We start from the raw sequence: 20,237 nt of genomic DNA, 5'->3' as shown, positions 1-20,237 counted from the left end.
TCAATGTCCCCAGTCTCCCTCGGAATGCTGTTGAAGCTCTGCCGGAGGTGTGCGTTGAAGATCTCGCGGACTGGGGCCTCTGCTAGACGTTCCCAGCGCACCCTCACTACGCGTTTAGGTGCACCAGGTCTGTCCAGCGTCCTCCTCCGCCACCTGATCCAACTCACCACCAGGTGGTGATCAGTTGACAGCTCAGCCCCTCTCTTTACCCGAGTGTCCAGAACATATGGCCGCAGGTCTGCTGATACGATTACAAAATCGATCATCGACCTACGGCCTAGAGCGTCCTGGTGCCACGTGCACTTATGGACACTCTTATGTTCGAACAGGGTGTTCGTTATGGCCAAACTGTGATTAGCACAGAAGTCCAATAACAAAGCACCGCTCGGGTTCAGATCAGGGAGGCCGTTCCTCCCAATCACGCCCTCCAGGTCTCGCTGTCGTCACCCACGTGAGCATTGAAGTCTCCCAGCAGGACAACAGAGTCTCCAGGTGGAGCACCCTCCAGCACCCCCCCCCCCCCCCCCCCCCCCCCAGGGACTCTAAGAAGGCTTGGTACTCTGAACTGCCACTCGGCGCATAAGCGCAGATGACAGTCAGGACCCGTTTCCCGACCCTAAGGCGCAGGGAACAAACCCTCTCGTCCACCGGGAAAAACCCCAACGTACCGGCAGCAAGCCGAGGGGATATTAGAATACCCACCCCAGCCCGCCGCCTCTCACCAGGGGCAACTCCAGACTGAGACAGAGTCCAGCCCCTCTCCAGGAGACTGGTTCCAGAGCCCAAGTCCATGTGTAGAGGTGAGCCCGACTATATCTAGGTACCTCTCAACCTCACGCACTAACTCAGGCTCCTTCCCCACCAGAGAGGTGACATTCCATGTCCCTATTGCCAGTCTTGGCAGCCGGGGGTCAGTCCGCCAGGGCCTCCGCTCCTGGCCGCCACCCGGCACACAATGCACCCGACCCCTATGGCGCCTCCTGCGGGTGGTGGGCCTGCGGGAGGATGGGCCCATGTCTCCTCTTCGGGCAGTGCCCATGGACCATGGACTAAGGCCCGGCCACCAGACGCTCGCCCTCGGGCACCCTCCCCGGGCCTGGCTCCAGGGCGGGGCCCCGGTAACCCTATCCCGGGCAGGGTAAACTGTTCCCTCGGTGTCCTTTTCATAAGGGTCTTATGAATCGCTCTTTGTCTGGTCCCTCACCCAGGGCCAGTTTGCCATGGGAGACCCTACCAGGGGGCGAAAGCCCCCAGACAACATAGCCCCTGGGATCCCTGGGACACGCAAACCCCTCCACCACGATAAGGTAGCGATTCAAGGAGGGGCAGTTATTTTTCCATGTGCAGTAAAACCTGGGCTGTAAAGAAAACATGTCAGAGAAGAAGAAAAGCGTCTCACTGCTGTCGAGTGCTTTGCAACAAGTTTTATTCACTTTAATCAGCAGCTGGATTGAAAACTTTATATTTGCTTGTAGGAGCTGCACTGAGATTAGAATAAAGGCTGAATTTGTCTGCAGAGATTCTTTAAAAATCAATGTAATAAGAATATAATCCACAGTGTTGATGTGGTTTGGTCTTAATTTTTTCGAACTTTTAAGAACCACTTATTTAGATTTTTAAAATAATGCAAGAAGCTCTTTTTATATTCTGTTTTATTATATAATTTAATTTATCGTTGAGTTAAAATGTAAGTGATTCTCTCAGTATTGATTTGTTAAACTGTGCAGACTGAGGAGTGGGCTGTAGCTCTGTTTGACTTCCCCGGTCAGACCCCAGAGGATCTGTCCTTCCACAAGGGGGCGCTGATCCAAGTGACGGAGCACATCGACACAGAGTGGAGGAGAGGAAGAGTGGAAGGGAGAGAGGGGCTTTACCCCGTGGCCTTTACACAGCCCTGCAAAGGTACAAAAGTCTGGCATGTGTGGGTCAGAGAGAGATTGTCAAACGACAAAAATACACAAATAAACACGCAAACTGTATCAAACTTTTTTTCTTCTCCAGCTCAGCCAATCACAGGCCAGCAGCCTGTGGCTAAAGGAATGGCCAAAGCTCTGTTTGACTTCACAGCAGAAAGCGAGGATGAGCTCACACTGAAGGTGTGTGAGGAGCCATAAGTATTTGGACACAAACACACTGTAGTCTCTCCTCTGTACACGTTCAAAGTGCTGATTTTATACATAATCCCCTCTTCACTGGCATTAATACCTCTGTAGACTTCATGTTGACAGTTCAAATTCAAATTTTTATTTGTCACGTACACAGTCATACACAGTACGATATGTAGTGAAATGCTTGGACAACTGCTCGTGACCTAAAGAAAACAAAAAAGGAAAAGGCTATGAATAAGATAGGAAATAAATATGAAAAATTAAAAAGGGTAAAATATAAATTAAGGTTAAAAATGAAATAACTGTACAACACAAATTAGAATGAAGGGTAAATTTAACTGGGAAGAATAAGATAAAATATATAAATTAAAGTTGAAAATAAAATAACTGTACAACAAAATACACAATACACAATATAGAACTATATAAGAATGTATGAAGAAATCTAAATATAAATAAATATATACACAATAACAGCAGCTGTACAAGTATTAACCGGAAATGAAGAATATAGTGACCAGTGTTGTGCAAAAACAAAGTCCAGAAAGTCCAGTGTGTGTGTAAGAACCATATGTGTGGGTCAGTACTGTGTGGTGGTGTGATTGAGAGACCGTATCGCCTGCGGGAAGAAGCTCCTCCTCAGTCTCTCTGTGTTGGTCTTCAGGGAGCGGAATCGCTTTCCTGACCTCAGCAGAGAGAACAGTCTGTTGTTGGGATGGCTGAGGTCCTTCACGATCTTCCTGGCCTTGGTCCAGCACCGCCTGCTGTAGATTGAGTGCAGGTCAGGGAGCTCGGAGCGGATGGTGCGCTCAGCTGACCGCACAACCCTCTGTAGAGCTCGTCTGTCCTGCATGGTGCTGTTTCCGAACCAGGTTAAGATGTTTCCCGCCAGGATGCTCTCTATGGTGCACGAGTAAAAGTTCCTGAGCACCTTGGAGGGCAGTTGGAAGTCTCTCAAGCGTCTGAGGTGGTAGAGACGCTGACGGGCCTTTTTCACCACGGTGTTGATGTGACAGGACCATGACAGGTCCTGCGTGATGTGAACTCCGAGGTATTTGAAGCTGTCCACTCTCTCCACTGGGCACTCGTTGATGACGGGGGTCTGGTAGTTCCTCTCCTGCTAAGTGCTGAAGTCCACTATCAGCTCCTTTGTCTTACTGACGTTTAGAAGGAGGTTGTTCCTCTGGCACCAGTTCTCCAGATTCCTAATCTCCTTCAGGTAGGCCGTCTCGTTGTTATCAGAGATCAGGCCCACCACGACGGTGTCGTCAGCAAACTTGATGATGGTGGTGGAGCTGGTAGTGGCCACACAGTCATATGTGTACAAAGAGTACAGCAGGGGGCTCAGAACACACCCCTGGGGGGCTCCAGTGCTGAGAGTGGTGGAGGCTGAGACATGTCCGCCCATCCTTACTGCCTGTGGTCTGCCAGTTAGGAAGTTGGAGATCCACTGACACATAGATGAGCTGAGTCCCAGATGCTCCAGCTTGGTGGTGAGTGTGGAGGGAATTATGGTGTTAAATGCAGAGCTGTAGTCTATGAAGAGCATTTTAACATAATTCCCCCTTCTAGTGTCCAAGTGAGTGAGTGATGTGTGGAGGAGATGAGAGATGGCATCGTCTGTGGAACGATTTGGACGGTAAGCGAACTGTAGTGGGTCCAGTGTGTCTGGCAGTTCCAGTAATCTGACGAGTTTCTCCTTGGATAATGAGAGAACAGGACTCACCTGGTCATGAAACTATCAGTTAACTATTCAGGTATTTTTAAGCCTCAGAAAATTGGCTTAAAAAAAGAAAAAGTATAAAAACAGTTGTTAATCCAGTGTTTTTGTTAAGCGCCTTAAATTAAGGCTGAAAGACTGCACTTCAATCACATCTTGACTGGTTGATTTCAAATCCACTCTGGTGGTGTACACAAGAAAAACTACAGAAAACAATATATCACTGATAAATCCTTACAGATATAAATAAAATACCCTGTCAGATTTCCTGTGTTTACTTTTAGGTGTTGATTTTTTTTGGGTGGGTTAATAACATGTCTGCTCTCTCTCTCTCTCTCTCTTTTTGTTTCTGTGCAGGTCGGTGACATTATCACACAGGTGGAGGCTGTGGATGAGCAGTGGATTATGGGCGTTGTGGGCGGGAAGCATGGGATTGTGCCTAAAAACTACATTTCACTTTTGTGACAAGGGAAATCCTGAAACGGCTGATGCGGGAAAACAAAGAATGAAACTGCTGTTTGCTGCCGCTCTGTTAAACAGGTTGGAGGTTTGGAATTGGAAACCTTCAACCTGTCGATGCTACAGGGAGTGCTGGTGCTCCCACGGACACGCACATGAATCTGATCCAGTGTTGTTGAGAAAAACTGAACAGAATAAAATTAACTCCGATTATGCTGGTGGTTTGATGACGTCTTTGAGGTGTCTGTGGTCATGATAACTGAGTACTGGATGATTAAGAGGTTGGTTTTCCTCTCACAGTCATCCTGCTGTGATTATTTTCATCTGCTGTGGATCTGAGCTTTCTCTTTTTTTTTTTTTCTTCTTTTCTTCTTCTTTTCTTTTTCTTTTTTCTTTTTTTTTTTTTTTACATTAAATTTACATGTTTGGTATTTGTGAAGATCACTTAAAATCTGGATCAATGGACATAGCAGATCCAGGTTGGACGTCTGCTTCAAAGAGCCACTTTTTAGATACTCAAAGAAAGAAATGTGTAACACATTAATGCAGTACGTTACTTAAGTGCTCGCCAGAGAAAGAAATTTGTTACAATGCTTGTTCCCTTACTTTTGCACTACTCTGTAACATGATCTGAAATGCATTGTCATATAACCACCAGTTAACAATATATACCTAAAGCTACAGTCCCACACATCAACACAAATCCCTATCCTAATGAGGACACACAAGATCTCTGTCTTGGTGTTTACACATGAACACAAAGCAAAGCTGATACCATCCCAACAAGACTTCAGAGGAATCACCACAGTGACTCTGCTGTGGAAACATGAACAGGTAGAAATGGAGGCTGCAAACCTGACTACCTGTTGAAGATGAGGATCTGGATCGGCATGCGCTCGGCTTTATCATCACTCTGGGTTCTTGACTAGCTTTGTGTTGGCATGCTGTCTGTACAGAGGAAGAGTTAAAGTTCTGTTAGCAGCATGATCTGTTGTTTGTGTCATTGATCCAGTCTGTAATTTACCATTATGCTCTTGTCCTTATGTGCAATAAAAACAAAAATAATTCCCATACCTCCGCTCCTCAAACCTGTAGACACTGTCTTCCCTACACACAACCTGCAATCAGCTGATTGTAGCAAGAACCACACATCCCGTGTGACTGAGGGACCTTTGCAACACAAGTAACCATAAAATTGTAAGTCTAATATAGTTACTGAATTTAGTACAGTAATCTATGGGTGATTCTCTTTTTGCGGCTTCATTTCATGTCCACATATTTCATTTAACCTGATTTTTTTTCTAAAATGTGCCAAATATGTACAATAAAGTAATAAAATTGTTTAATTGTTTGTAATTATTTAAACAAAATGTGTGTCAAATTTTTTATTTTACACACGTTTTTGGTGACACAAATTCAAATTTTAATTTTATTTGTCACACACACACACAACCATACACAGTATGACATGGGGGTGAAATGCTTTTAGCTGTACAATGCCCGACCATTAAATGACAGAAGAAAAGTTTTACAATATTTACAATTTACAGTTTACTACAAAAATTTACAAATTAACTTAGGAATTTACAGTAAAGAATGTGCAAATAGCAGAAGAGATTATAAAGATAAGGATTATAAATTATAGGAAATGTGTGGTGGTGCGTGTGGTGACGTGTGTGAGAGTCCAGTCTTATAGTGACGTGTTGGGAGAGTCCAGTCCTACACCTGGTTCAGGCCCCGAATAGCCTGGGGGAAGAAGCTCCTCCTCATTCTCTCTGTTTTGGCCTTAAGGGAGCGGAAGCGCTTCCCAGACCTCAACAGTGAGAAGAGTCCATTGTTGGGATGGGAGAGATCCATCATAATCTTCCTAGCTTTGGACTTGCACCGCTTGGTGTAGATGGACAGCAGGTCAGGGAGCTCTGATTGAATGATGCGTTCTGCCGAGCGCACCACCCTTTGCAGATCTCGTCTGTCCTGCTTGGTGCTGTTCCCAAACCAGGTGCAGATGTTTGCCGTCAGGACGCTCTTGATGGTGCAGGAGTAGAAGTTCTTGAGCACCTTCAGTGGCAGATGGAAGTCTCTAAGTCTTCTGAGGAAGAAGAGACGCTGACGGGCTTTCTTAACCAGGGTGTTGATGTGACAGGACCATGACAGGTCCTGAGTGATGTGGACACCCAGGTATCGGAAACTGTCCACTCTCTCCACTGGCGTGCCACTGATGATGAGGGGCTTGTAATTCCTCGCCTGCTTTGTAGTGAAGTCCACGATCAGCTCCTTAGTCTTGCTGATGTTTAGGAGGAGGTTATTCTCCTGGCACCAGGTCTCCAGGTTCCTAATCTCCTCCAGGTAGGCCGTCTCGATGTTGTCGGAGATCAGGCCCACAACAGCAGTGTCGTCAGCAAACTTGACAATGGAGGTGGTGTCTGATGTGGCTACACAGTCATAAGTGTACAGTGAGTACAGCAGGGGGCTTAAAACACAGCCCTGAGGCACTCCAGTGCTGAGTGAGATGGAGGGGGAGACTTGTTTTCCCACCCTCACTGATTGGGGTCTGTCTGTGAGGAAGTTGAGGATCCACTGACACAGTGATGAGCTGAGTCCTAGATCCGTCAACTTGGTGAAAAGCTTAGAGGGAATTATTGTGTTGAATGCTGAACTGTAGTCCACGAACAGCATCCTAACATAATTCCCTCTGCCAGTGTCCAGGTGACTCAGGGATGTGTGGAGCAGGTGAGATATGGCATCATCTGTGGAACGATTAGTCCGGTAAGCAAACTGAAGTGAGTCGATGGTGGCAGGAAGTGAAGAAGTGATGTGATCTCTCATCAGTCTTTCAAAATACTTCATCACAATTGAAGTCAGTGCTACTGGAAGGTAGTCATTGTGGCAAGCGGGCTGTTGTTTCTTTGGAACAGGGACAATAATGGACTGTTTGAAGCACGTGGGAACCACAGCTTGGGCCAGGGAGAGGTTGAAGATCTCCATGAACACCGGTGCTAGTTGATCAGCGCAGGCTCTAAGGACGCGGCCAGGGATTGCATCTGGTCCTGCTGCCTTCCTGGTGTTCACCCTCCTGAAGGTGTTCCTCACGGCATGCTCTGTGATGACGAATGCATTTTCTTCACTGGTGCACTCCGAGCGCGCTCAGCCGTTTGTTGTTTTAATTGCTGCGGCGTCGAAGCGAGCATAAAACGTGTTCAGCTCATCAGCCAGTGAAGCATCTGCATTCATCATTGAAGAAGCTGGTCGTTTATAGTCCGTTATAGTCCGCAGTCCTTTCCACAGGCTCCTAGAGTCGCACTGTCGTAGCTGTGACTCTAGTTTTTCCCCGTAGCTCCGCTTTGCCTTTCGGACCGCGCTGCGCACGTTGTAGGACGCAGCCTTGTATAGGTCCATATTACCGGAGACAAGCCCTTCATTGTAGGCAGCGGTGCGTGATGTCAGAGCGTCGCGGATGTTTTTATCCACCCACGGCTTCTGGTTGGGAAACGTTCGGATGATAGTTCTTTCTGCTGTGTCGTCCGCTAGTTTCCCGATAAATCCCACAACCGCTTCCGTAAACATGTTGATGTCATCAGAGCTGCGCCGAAACATGTCCCAGTCTGCGTCATCCAGTGCGTCCTGCAGCGCGGCCACTGATTGGTCCGTCCAGCGAGCGACCTCCCTCCTGATTGGTGGTTGCTGCTTTAGCCTTTGTTTGTAGGCAGGCATGAGGAAGATGGCGGAATGGTCCGATTTTCCAAATGCCGGCAGGGGCTGAGCCTTGTAACTAGGGTTGCCAACCGTCCCTTAAAATACAGAATCGTCCCGTATTTCGAAACAAAAGTACACGTCCCGTATTGAGCTAATAAGGGACGCACTTTGTCCCGTAATACAGTGAGAATCAAAAGTAGTCTATAAATGTTTATGGAATTAACGCTTTGTTTGAAAACATAATTCCCAGCCCCTCTCCTGCTTTGTGACCAATGAGCTGACAGCACACTTATGACAATTCGAGTATGACAATTCAGATTACCGTTCATCTCATTGGTCGAGGAAGGGTCGCTTGTGGAGAAAATACCGGAAGACAACAGATGACCACAACAAGAAGCATGGCCAACGGGGAAACAAACGTCGACACTGCGGTGCAAGTCTCGGACGACAGTACACCTAAAGCTGGACATACACTGTGCGATTTTCAAACTGCACGATTGACTCGCAGGGGTTAGAAGTTGGTAGGTCACGATGCAGGTGTAACCGGTGTGATTCTGCGTTGTGTCTGATAAAAAAGGTAAAAGAAAGAAAGACCTCCAAGTAAATAATTTGCCCACTCCAGCTCCTCTCCCACAGGGGAATTGTAGGAAAAGGGCGGCATTTATTTTTACATTAAACATAAAATATGCATTTACACGTAACATATTTGACATAAGATAAAACAAAAACAACAACATGAAATCCGACATACCTGATAAAAAAGGTAAAAGAAAGAAAGACATCCAAGTAAATAACTTGCCCACTCCAGCTCCTAGACCAAATACAAACAGTGGGGAAGAGGGTTAGCTCAACCCACCACAGCTCCCAAGCTAGCAAGGAGTATGTCAGGGGTTGACATTTGTGCAAACACAAGTAAGAGAAATGAGACACTGTAGACCGACTCAGAGAGTATTAGAAACGTGCGCACGGGTGAATGCCTCTGAGAAGACACACACACCGAGTGCAGGCTTGCTCGCTTTATTTATAGTGAAAGTAAGTTACATAGTACTTCCTCTTTTAACTGAAAAGGGAGAGGTCAGGCATTATCTCAGCTTATCTGACCTTGCACACATACACTGAAAATAACAATGCAGAAGTATATCATGCTTATCTGACATCACACACTGAGGAAAGGAATGCATTATGTTCTCTTTAACACTTAGCTTGGTTATGTGAAAATATATGAACACACAAAATATAAGGCACACTTGATTATATTGTATTATAGAGATTTGGTTATATTGTATAATGTAGAAAATCTCTAACAGAGTATATATTCATGCTAGCATTTATGGCGCCTAAAACACATTTATGATACACACATACTACACACTTATAACATCTTACAAAAACAGGCTTAATAATGACAATAACTGAACTAACATCGCAATCATAAACATCAGGGTGGCTAAATATGAATTATGTGTGTTTCAAGGTGTTGGAAAGAAATGACACCCAACTCTCCCACAGGGGAATTGTAGGAAAAGGGGTACACTGTATTTATAGTATTGCACCAAAGAAGAAGAAGAAAAGAATGAGGAGGGGCTCTAACTGATAATGAACACAACTACAGGCTTGGAGGTCCTAAAAGTCAGGTATAAAAGGAGCAGTTTGGGGGTTTAGAACACATTTTGTGTAATTATAACAATGTGATTTATGACTCTGTTACACGGGGTCTCACACTATACCGCCCGATGCTCTGATGCGACCTGAGTGCTCACACTGTGCCTCCATAAAATGAAGGTTATAACAGAAAATCTGTCGCTCGCTCTCTGTGTGTCTTTCACTCACACAGACACACCACCACCATCAACTTTGCTAAATTGCTAATGAAAAACATTGATCAGGCAGCTGTGATTGAGCAGCAATGTAAATCCAACTATTTTCACGGTTGTTGTGGTCGTGATAATTTTGTGATGCCACATCGAAAAGGCTCGGATGAGCTTTCCAAAGTTCTACAAGTTGTGCCTCCATTGCTTGTGTCCAGATCACACGCTGCACAGCCGTGCTGCTCAGTCTTTTTCACCGACGTTTATGTGTTTGCACGTGAGCAGCTGCGGTGACACGTCACGAGCGATTGATGATCGGGAGCTGGTCGTGAGGTGTTAATCGCTTCTCGTTACCCCACGTATACTACACGACGCACGATGAAGGCCAAAATCGGGCCGATCACCAAATCGGTCGCACGACTCAAAAATCGTCTCAAAATGGGCCAAAATCGCGTGCGATTTTGGCCCATTTTGGCCCATTTTACACTGTGCCCAAAAATCGCACAGGGGCTCACACTGTGCGATTTTGGCCCATTTTGAGACGATTTTTGAGTCGTGCGACCGATTTGGTGATCGGCCCGATTTTGGCCTTCATCGTGCGTCGTGCATCGTGTAGTATACGTGGGGTAACGAGAAGCGATTGACACCTCACGACCAGCTCCCGATCATCAATCGCTAGCAGAGTGAAGCTGACCCCCCACCCACTTGAAACGTAAAGGCAAATAGGCGGAGCGGTTAGTGCTACGTTTGTGCAGATTTGTGAAGGTAAAATGAGTGTTTGTGCTGCTACGGTTTTTGAGATATTAAACATTATTTTATAGGTCATTCAAAGGTCACCATCCCCCCAGACTGCTCCAAAACAAACCAAAATGGTCTACTTTTTTAGTGCTACGTTTGTGCTGATTTGTGCAGGTAAAATTAGCGTTTGTGCTGCTACAGTATCTGAGATATAATGATTTTAATTATCACGGCCTACGCTGTATAACACCAGTGTCTGTGGCAGTGAGTTTCAGCAGCTGTGGAGTTTTGCACTTTTTCTAGGCTTGCTGCATATTAACTTTTATTAGTTTACACTTTAGTAACACAATTTATTCAGCGGAAAGGTCGATATTTCTTTTGTTACTAGTGCAGAAACGTACACAAGGTAGGCTAAAGTTTTTATTTTTTCTGTGGCAAAACTGAGTTTCATGTGAAGTGATTCACGTTTACCTAAATTATTATTATTTTTTACATACCCAGTTGGCCTCTATGATTTTGTTTTGAATTATATATGTTCATTATTATTATGTAGCTGTCTCAGAAAAAATGAAGTGTTTGCTTTGATAGGTTGTTACCTACGTGTAGAAAACTGAATATTCCACAGCACCCAGGCGAGGGATCTTCAACTTGCGGCTCTAAAGCAACATGTGGCTCTCCGGCCCCTCCACTGTGGCTCTTACAAGACCAAGTAAGTCATTTTTTTTATTATAAAGACAACAAGAAAGGGTTCTGTTAACAGTTTTTTTTAAAATGAAATATCTGCATTGACTATTCACTGAATGTACAAGGCTTTTAAAAGTGATTTAATGTTTCTTAGGTTCAAATCTGTTTACTGTAATTTTCAAGTTGGTTGGCCATCTTTCCTAATTTTCAATTATTATGGAAAGGACTCACGTAGCTGGCTTCATTTTAACAAATACTTTTTTCCGTTATAAAGCTTTGATGATTCATTGTCTTATCAAATCTAAAAATAAGCATTTTTATTTACATTTCCATAGCTTACACGATACAACAACTCATTTTCTAGATATTTATAGGCTCTTTCTTTTTTTAGGCTCTAGACAGGTTTTGTAGCAGCAGGGGGAAAAGGGGCCCTTTGAAATGAAAAGGATGCTGACCCCTGACTTAAGCCACCAGGTAAACACAAAACAAATACGGAAAAATTATTGACAAAAACTGGAACGGTTACTTTCAAGGCTACGGGTGAAGGTGACTGGGTGTGTAAAAGCAAATATACATCAGACTGACAAAGAAAAGAGTGTTAAAAGATTTTTAATTTAGAACTTTAACTTTATGTGCAAAACTGAACTTACTGATAACACACACTAGCCATTTGAACACATGTAACTGTAATGAACCAAATAAAACAGAAAAATGCAGGCAGCACTCATTATACTGTGTATAACACAGCATGGGGTTGTATTTTTTTCTTTTCAGATGCTCCTGTCACTCCATTTCCCAGGTCATCATAGCACTCCCACACACATGGAGCTCTCCTGCAGTATGCAGTGTAATGCCCCAAACCATCAGTGGTCATCTTTCCATGGAAAGCAATTAATGCCCTCAAAGTGAACGACTTTCCTTGGAGAACCAGGTTGGAGGGAAATTCATTCAGTGGAAATTCTGTTTGGTTTGCAAGGTCATGTTAAGGGTTCAATATTGAGGAAGGGTGCAAGAGGTGATCGAAGAATAACCACACTGATCCGGCCGGGTGAAGTCAAACGATGATTTTAATGAATACACGCGTGGGAAGAATAATCTGTACGCAGACAAGAATTAATCTTCAACTTAATCAAAGCACAAACAATTATTTTATAGCATCAGGGTTTGATTAATGATGCCCCTTCATACGTCACAGATACATTTTATACATAGATCAGCTCAAAACCACAATGACTTTTAACATAGTTCGAAAGAACATCATCTTCTATTTTCATAGCCGGTACTTCCGGTCAACCTTTCAGTTTTTGTCTTGAAGTGAATTGTTCCCCTTTTTGCCGAGACAACAAGGAACGGTTCCTCGTTTACAGAGACACTTTCGCAGTTACAACCAGACATGACTAACCTCTTTCCTATAAATAAGTCTAACTAATGTGTGTGTGTGTGTATATGTCACGACCTCACTTCAGCCTCTATGTCACCTCTCACCTACTAACTGTCTGTGTCTCGTCCTTAAATGCTCTCTCTCAATTCACCTGTTGCACTTCTGACCTTTCACCAGAACAGAGGCTCATCCTTATGTGCACTAACCTAACTGAAACTATGCATATGTCATCTACTAAATAAATGTTTTAATCAAGAACCTCTTACTAAAAGCTTAATATGAAAATGACCTGATATAAGTGTTTTGTAAGCCTGTATTGCAATTCCTTCTATGTTCTAATTTCCCTCAGCATGTATCACCTGGACAATCACGCCAGTGAAGCTTAAGACCCTTAATGAACCAAACATCAACTCAAAATAAGCACAGATATGCAATGTGTATAAAATAGTTATAACTGCATCTGAAATACAAAGTTAATATGATAACCGTATGCATAAACATCTTAAGGCCATCTTAAAGCTATCTGTTACATTGTTAATGTCTTTCTCCGCAAACTAAGAAGAGCAGGAGCACCAGCCCCCATCATGTACACTTTCAACAGAGGCACCATCGAGAGCATCCTGTCGAGCTGCATCACTGTGTGGTTTGGAGCCTGCAATGCGTCCTGTCATAGAACCCTCCAACGCATAGTGAGAGCTGCAGAGAGGATCATTGGTGTCTCTCTCCCCTCCCTCCAGGACATTTACAGCACCCGTCTCACTAAAAAAGCCCTTTGCATAGCGGCTGATCCCACGCACCCAATGCAAAGCTTCTTCAAGCTGCCGCCGTCAGGGAGGAGACTGCGGAGTCTCCGGGCCAGGACCAGCAGACTGAAGGGCAGCTTCATCCATCAGGCTGTCAGGAAGCTTAACTCCCTCCCGATTCTGCCCCCTCTCCCCTCTCTCCTCCATGGTCTCACTGAACTCTGTCACACACACACAAACACACACACACACACACACACACACACACACACACACACACACACACACACACACTCTGACTCACTCACTGGCCTGCACCAGTTACCAGTCACTTTGTGGAGCATTGGACTGCCACTATCTCATAAGACTTTGTAGGTACACTATCTCTTACCGTACATTACTAAATCTCCATTTGCACTATTTGCCTATTTGCACTACTCTGCCTGGTTTACACTCAATGTCATTTACCCTTACCTGAATACTGTATATTGTATATTGTATAGCTTTCTTGTTAATTTGTATTGTATTTATTTAAATTTTTACTTTTTAATTATTTTATTTGCATTTTTTAATCACTCTCTTATATTTAAATGTTCATTGCTATTTCATCTAGGGTTTGAGAGTAACGAAATTTCTATTCTCTGTATGTCCTGTACATGTGGCAGAATTGACAAATAAAGTTGACTTTGACTTTGACTTTGAAAGCAATGATCATACTGCAGATTATATTATGCTGGTAAAATACTTTTGTTCATCCCCACAATCCCCCTTTCGACCTCTGGCAAACCAGAGGTCGATACATATGTTGTTGTTCACTCCTCAGCCCACTCAACTACTTCCATATCCATCATTGGCATCATGGATATAGGGGCCACTGCCCTAGGGTCCACTTCCTTTACAATCACCTTCTCTACCAACCTTCGGGCACAAGGAATGAGACAACAACCACAAGTCACCAAAATACCCACCAATACAGATAGAGAAAACATAACTGACAGAGCAAACCCCTTCCACTGTCCGAACACTGAGGTCATCCAGCTCTCCAGCGGGTTGTCAATTCCCGAATGGTCATGCATGGTTCTAGAGAGACTCTTTAGCCCCTCCAAAGCTCGCGTCACCGACCCATCTGGAGCAGTGTTATTCGGGATAAAAGTACAACACTGGTCCCCGAACATAGCACAAACGCCCCCTTTTTCCGCCAACAACATATCAAGGGCCATTCTATTCTGGATCCCCACTAACGAGGTCGGACCCATCTGCTCCGCTAATCCTTCCAGCCCGTCTCTGGTAAGGTTAGAGAGCCTCAGCAAATTATAGTGAACGTAATTGATTCTGTCTACATTCTTGTTCGGGGTCACTGGAAAGAGAGCAGAAATTATTGGAAGATTCTCAAAACCGGCAGCTATTTGGTCTACAAGTTTATATTCACTTGGAACTCCCCTGGGGACCCCTATTGAGTCAATCCAGGTTGGCGAGTTCAGCCTAGGGTCATAAGCGTGTGTTCCCTCAGTCCCGCTCTTGGACAGGATATGTCTCTTCCGTCTAGCTGCCAATGTGCGTGTGTTGTGCTGTGGAATGGTTTTTACCTGATTTCCAATTAGCATAAGAGGTGCTCCTAGTCTCACCATCGCGCACGTCCCCACACTTCCCAGAGGAACACGAGCCAAAAGAGTCTTGTGCCCACAGTAGTAATAAAGTCCACTTCTAGCCCAAGTCCCAATAAACGTGTTGGGATCACTTATATTGTTTGTGGTTCTTCCCATCTGGGTAACAGCGCACCAACTTGGGTCGATTTCTCCCACGTTATATATTACTTTATCTGTGGAGAACTTAAAACACGTATAATTATCCTTTTTCGGCAAAAATGGTCCTGCCTTGGCTGTTCCACTGTAGACACTTCGGCCCGTATCATGTTTCCACTATCCAACAAACTGGGAGGCGAGGTCGAGCCTTCATCTGCAGCTCAGGCTATCATTCTCCCTCCCATATTTTGGGACTGGCATTCCACTGCCCTTGTCCCTTCTTCGGGGATAGTTTGGGGAGTAGTAGTATATTCAACGTCTAGTACTCCGCCAAGGACAACTCCAGTCTGTCCGTCTGGACCACGAACTTGTCCCCCTCCAAGGGTCATTACAGGCATGACATACGGTGGTGGTGGGGCACTAGACGTCAATGCAGCCCAAGGATATAGTTTCGGTGTGTAATATCTGTTAGCCTCTTCTACCTTCGGAGTCAAATCCTTCACTTGGTCCTCTAGCTTTTTATTTTCCTCCTTCAGGTGTTTCAAAGACTCCATTATACTCACCATGTCTCCTGATTTTCCTGTGTCATCCTCCTCCTCCATCATCCAGGAAGAGGCTGCCCTCCACAGGAACAGCCACTTACAGCACTTGGCATGAGTTTCTTTTAGGTCCTTAATTTCTCCTCTGACTTTCCTGTTCCCTGAACGTCCCTCGGACTCCTCTTCTACTTGTTTCAATCTCTGTTCACATCTCTCTCCTTCAGTTTTTAACACCAAGCTCAGAGCTATTTTGTCACCCAGCCCTTTCTGTTGGGATGTAATGAGTTTGCTTACCTCAACCTCCATCGCTTGGCACTCCTTCTCTGCTGATTTTAATGCTCCAGGGGAAGCCAAATGAATAGCTTTCTTAAGCTGTTCAAGCTGATCCTTCAGAGGTTTATATCCCCTTTTCCCACTAGATGTCGCACCCGAGCTGTCAGCCATTCTCTGAAACACAAACTTACCTCTTCAAATGACGTTGGTCGACTCCGCCTTCTAGGTCTAGGTCACCCAGACACGCTTAGCTTTCGGTTTCAGAATCCGTCTCGCTGTTTTCGCAATCACTGGCTCCTCTTCCCCTGCTCGGTGACACACAAAGTTTAACCCAGCACTTTAGACGCTGTCCTCGCGTTCTCAAACGTTGACACTCAATCAAAATTGTTCGCACTCAAAGTGTTAATATATGAAACCAGCAACTCTTATGCGCAACGCGCTCACCTCCATATACTTACCTCTCTCCCATAGTTCCTCTGATTAGTGTTTTTCATTTATTTTTAAACCCATTAACGGCGCTGCGCGTCCCTTATACACTTTACAGCATCCTGGTTCTAATTCACTCAAGGACACCAACACTAGACACGGATAGTCCGCGTAATCTCCTCGGTTCAACATGCGCTGACAACCATCTCAACCTTACTTCTCCCACAAAACACCCTGAAGCGTCCCTCAACTTATCCCGTCAGTATCAATCCACACGATATCTCCAATGTTGTAGCTGTGAGTAACTGTCCCTGCACAGAGCTCATTTCCTGTGGTGCTGTCTTCTGTTTTGAATTCTGATGGACACAGAGATGGATTGGAGAGTGGCCTGAGGCAGGTAGACTCAGGTAGGCCAAGTCCTGCTTCCACAGCCGTGCCAAGATGAGCCATACCAGACTCTTTGAGGACAGAGATGGCAGGAGAAACAAATGGCACTTCCCTTGTCATCCCTTTGCTGAGGTAGCAGTGCTGTGAGGAGCAGTGTTTGGTAAAATAAACACTTGAGATGTTCCTCATTGTCTTAGCAATTACAGCGGAGATATTGCACTGCGCATCGATTTGGATCGCAGCAGACCTCAACGAGACAGCTTCAAACATTACACTAAGCAGCTCTGCTCTCCTTCTGTAGGTTTGTTGGGTCACACCATCTGTGGCAATGGCTTTCACCAGCTGCAGGACTGGGTTTTCACTGTCCTTCAGAACAGCATTTTGAAATGTGGAGCTGTCACAGAAGGCACAACATAAGCACTGAAAAAATGCATCAAATGCACAGGTATTGAGCACAGAGATTGTCGATTCCCCTAATCTAATAGGCTGATGGAGGTTTCCATTTTTTAATAATCCCACTTTCACTCTTTTGGCCCCAAAAGTTTCATCTGCATGGAGCCATTCGGTACATGAAGAGAGGTAGGAAGTCCTCTTCCTTTTTTTGGGTGGAACAGCTAGGCCCCTCCAGTTCTCAACTGCATCCCCATCAGCCGGAAGAATGTTTGTGGCAGCATCAGATCCCACAAATGGGTGAGCATCCATTTTTATTTTGTCTTCTGCATTGTGAGTCGTCATGGATCCAGAATTGGCATCTGTGACTTTCAGTGATCCCACTGTTGGCTCATCTTTGACCTTTTCTTTTGCAGAACAAATCCGCATATGAATGAAAGATGACGAGCAATGAAGCGATCGATTCGAAGAGGCAAGTTGTCATGTTTGAAAAGGCCATGTTTTATGTTTTTGAACTCAGCTTCAACAGTGGCTGAACTTGCTGTGATGCTGGTGCTTTGGAAGAGAGGGACCATTATTCCTGTCCAGAGTGGCAAGTAACTTGCCAGTCTTATTATATGAGGAATGATCTCAGGGAGAAAGTGAATATTATCTCTATCCCCGTTTGCTGCAGCAAGTGACCTGCTCTCCTCACATATTTCTGTTACCCACTGTCGTAGGTCAGTCTGGATCTCATCCACTGAATCCACTCTCTCACTTTCCTCCGTCTGTTCATCTGGAATGATGATGGAGTCTTGAGCAATTTGGGCTTTCAAGTATTTCTTGCACCTTTCTGAAGGAAGAGGGGCTCCAGAACTGTCATCACCTTCTGCCTCACTGAGGGCCACAACAGTGATAGCATGTAGGAGCTGTTTTGCATGGTCCAAACATTGAGACTGAAGAAGTTTTGCTAATGACCTGACAAAGAAATCTTTAACACGATGTGTTTTCTTCTTCAGGCAGTTCCACTGGCATATCATCTTGATGCAGTGCGCAACATCAACCCTGATATAACAAGGGGGCAGTTTGGCAGACTGGGTTCCAAGAAGGACATGAAAGCATTCATTAAGGTATGACTTCAGATCAGGATGAGGAGTGAAAGCCTTGACCAGAGCTCCCAGAATTGCCAGAGAAAAGTCACTCACAGCTTCCTTTGGCACAGGTGCACCTGCACGAATCCATTCTGTCAACTAGTTTGTGATGGCATTAACATCATGTTTCTCTGACAGCATTTGCACCACTGGGACACTGGGGCAATTGTTTTCTTTCAGAATACCTTGATAAAGGAAGATATGGCCAGATTTGCCATTTGGTCTCAGCAGTTTTTTCACAACTGAACCGGTTGCATCAAAACACACAGTTGGGGGAGATTTTTTTGACAATGTCTCATAAACATGCATCTGTGTTTGACTCCAGTAGTGACAGAAAAACCTGTCCAGTCCAATATCTCGGATGCTACCACTGTGAGGAACACTATATTTTAACAATTGCAGAGATGCAATGGGGTCCTTATCTCCTAATTCCAAGTCTTTTCTCTCTTGTTTGGCTTTTCGCAGAGCGGCCAAATTTGGAAGGTGGCTTGGCTCAGGATCTCCAACATCCATCAGATCTGCTGCCCTCGCTGACCTCCATACAGCCAGTTCCATTCTGCCCTCACACAGCTCTTTAGCGATCTGTTCACACAGGTTTCCAGACATGAACTGCTTGGAGTGGCCAGTGTGCAGGGAGAAATCTGTATTTCTCATGAAACACTGGAGCACCATTGGACTATTAATTGCTGGCTGTCTGTCACATGACATTTCTAACTGGCCATGACACTCCTTACAGTCGCCTCTGATGTCCAGATAATTATTGTTGACAATTGGATGGACCTTTGCTCTACGGAACACAAGTGTACATGTAGTTTTGATCTTCTTCCATATAAGATCGTTGATGATATGAGTCCAAGTGCCAGGTTTCAAAATTGTGTATTCCCTTTTTTGGGTAGGAGAAAACTTGTCATTGTATTCAACCTTTTCAGGAATAAATTTAACCCAGTCCTCAAAAGGGACGTCTAGTTCAAAAGCTTGACAGTTTTCTTGTCCAGGAGAAATGCAATGTGAATCTAACTCTCCTTCACTATTACTTTCCTGATCACTGATTTCCAAAGCTGACCAGATGTTGTGTCTATTTAGCTTCACAAAAGTGTACAGGGCCTTTGCTGACATCTTGTCTTCTAGCTGCTGACTCAGCTCTTTCCAGACTGATGCAGTTGGAGTGGCTATTTTGCCATTTTGGACTATGGCCTCTTTTGAATCGCAAAGAACTGCAAAAATGGAAACCTTGTCTACAGATGGCTTTCAAGGCATCTAAAAAAAATAACACACTGATTATGATGGAGCAAAATGTGATTTCTGAACTATATATACAACCAGGAGCAACCCCTCCCCCAAGTTCTCCACCAATCTACACTTTCATATTTTGTGGAATTATTGTTTTTAAGATGGAGCTATTGAATTTGTGAGTTTATTAAAGAGTCTGAGTATTTAACCCATGTACTGTACAGCACTTTAGTCCAGTGTGCTACATGTTTTAAAGTGCTTTAGAAACTTTTTTCTTGGACATTTTTGAAAATGTTTAACATTGAAAAAAAATCCTTTTGATCCAGACAGTTAGCTATATCATGTATTAACTCAGTAACTAAAACCTCAGTATTTTAAATGTAAGCTTACCTTGTTCAGAAATCAGATGAACGCTGTTCTAAGAATCCTTCAGACACAGTAATGCCAAAAAATAGTTTTTTCTGCCAGAAAATGTGTATTTGATGCAAAAGACTGCTAGCTTGTTCGTTTCTCAAAAAGTGTTCATGGGAGTGTAAAATGTTCAAATGTAGTTTTCAATAAAGTTTTTTTAATCCACTCTAAAAAAAAAAAAACTCAAGCATTTGCATCGTGGTTTCATGAACAAAAAGTGATTGATGTAAAGACATTGAAGTTAAAAAAAAAATACACTCATTACAAATTTAGCTGATTAAATACAACAAGAGGGTTTTTTTAACAGAACTTTATTGAACAAGTGAACACACAAAGTGAAAGGTCATTTGAAAAAGACATTTTTCAGCAGTAAAC

The 20,237-nt window shown here is 44.2% G+C and overlaps 1 protein-coding gene across 3 annotated transcripts in view; it reads left to right on the top strand.

The window, feature by feature from the left end:
• The window catches only part of LOC146579390 (uncharacterized), a 35,798-nt gene extending 30,170 nt beyond the window's left edge, over positions 1-5,628 (top strand). For 2 of the 3 annotated variants that reach the window (XM_085269186.1, XM_085269185.1), the window contains exons 15-17: positions 1,728-1,902; positions 2,002-2,096; positions 4,186-5,628. In XM_085269186.1, coding sequence (XP_085125312.1) covers positions 1,728-1,902; positions 2,002-2,096; positions 4,186-4,293 — 378 coding nt within the window. In that variant the 3' untranslated portion in view covers positions 4,294-5,628. Of the gene's footprint in view, positions 1-1,704; positions 1,903-2,001; positions 2,097-4,185 lie in introns of those variants that run through there. The other variant, XM_085269187.1, reaches the window with a different exon arrangement.
• The last annotated feature ends 14,609 nt before the right edge of the window (positions 5,629-20,237 follow it).

This window comes from Mchenga conophoros, linkage group LG3 (assembly GCF_057382185.1).
Source record: "Mchenga conophoros isolate Kocher_MC1m ecotype Shallow Benthic linkage group LG3, M_conophoros_male_GT1.1, whole genome shotgun sequence".
Classification (NCBI taxonomy): Eukaryota; Metazoa; Chordata; class Actinopteri; order Cichliformes; family Cichlidae; genus Mchenga; species Mchenga conophoros.
Note: the sequence above shows the minus strand (reverse complement) of the source record. Positions and strands in the feature narration are given on the sequence as shown.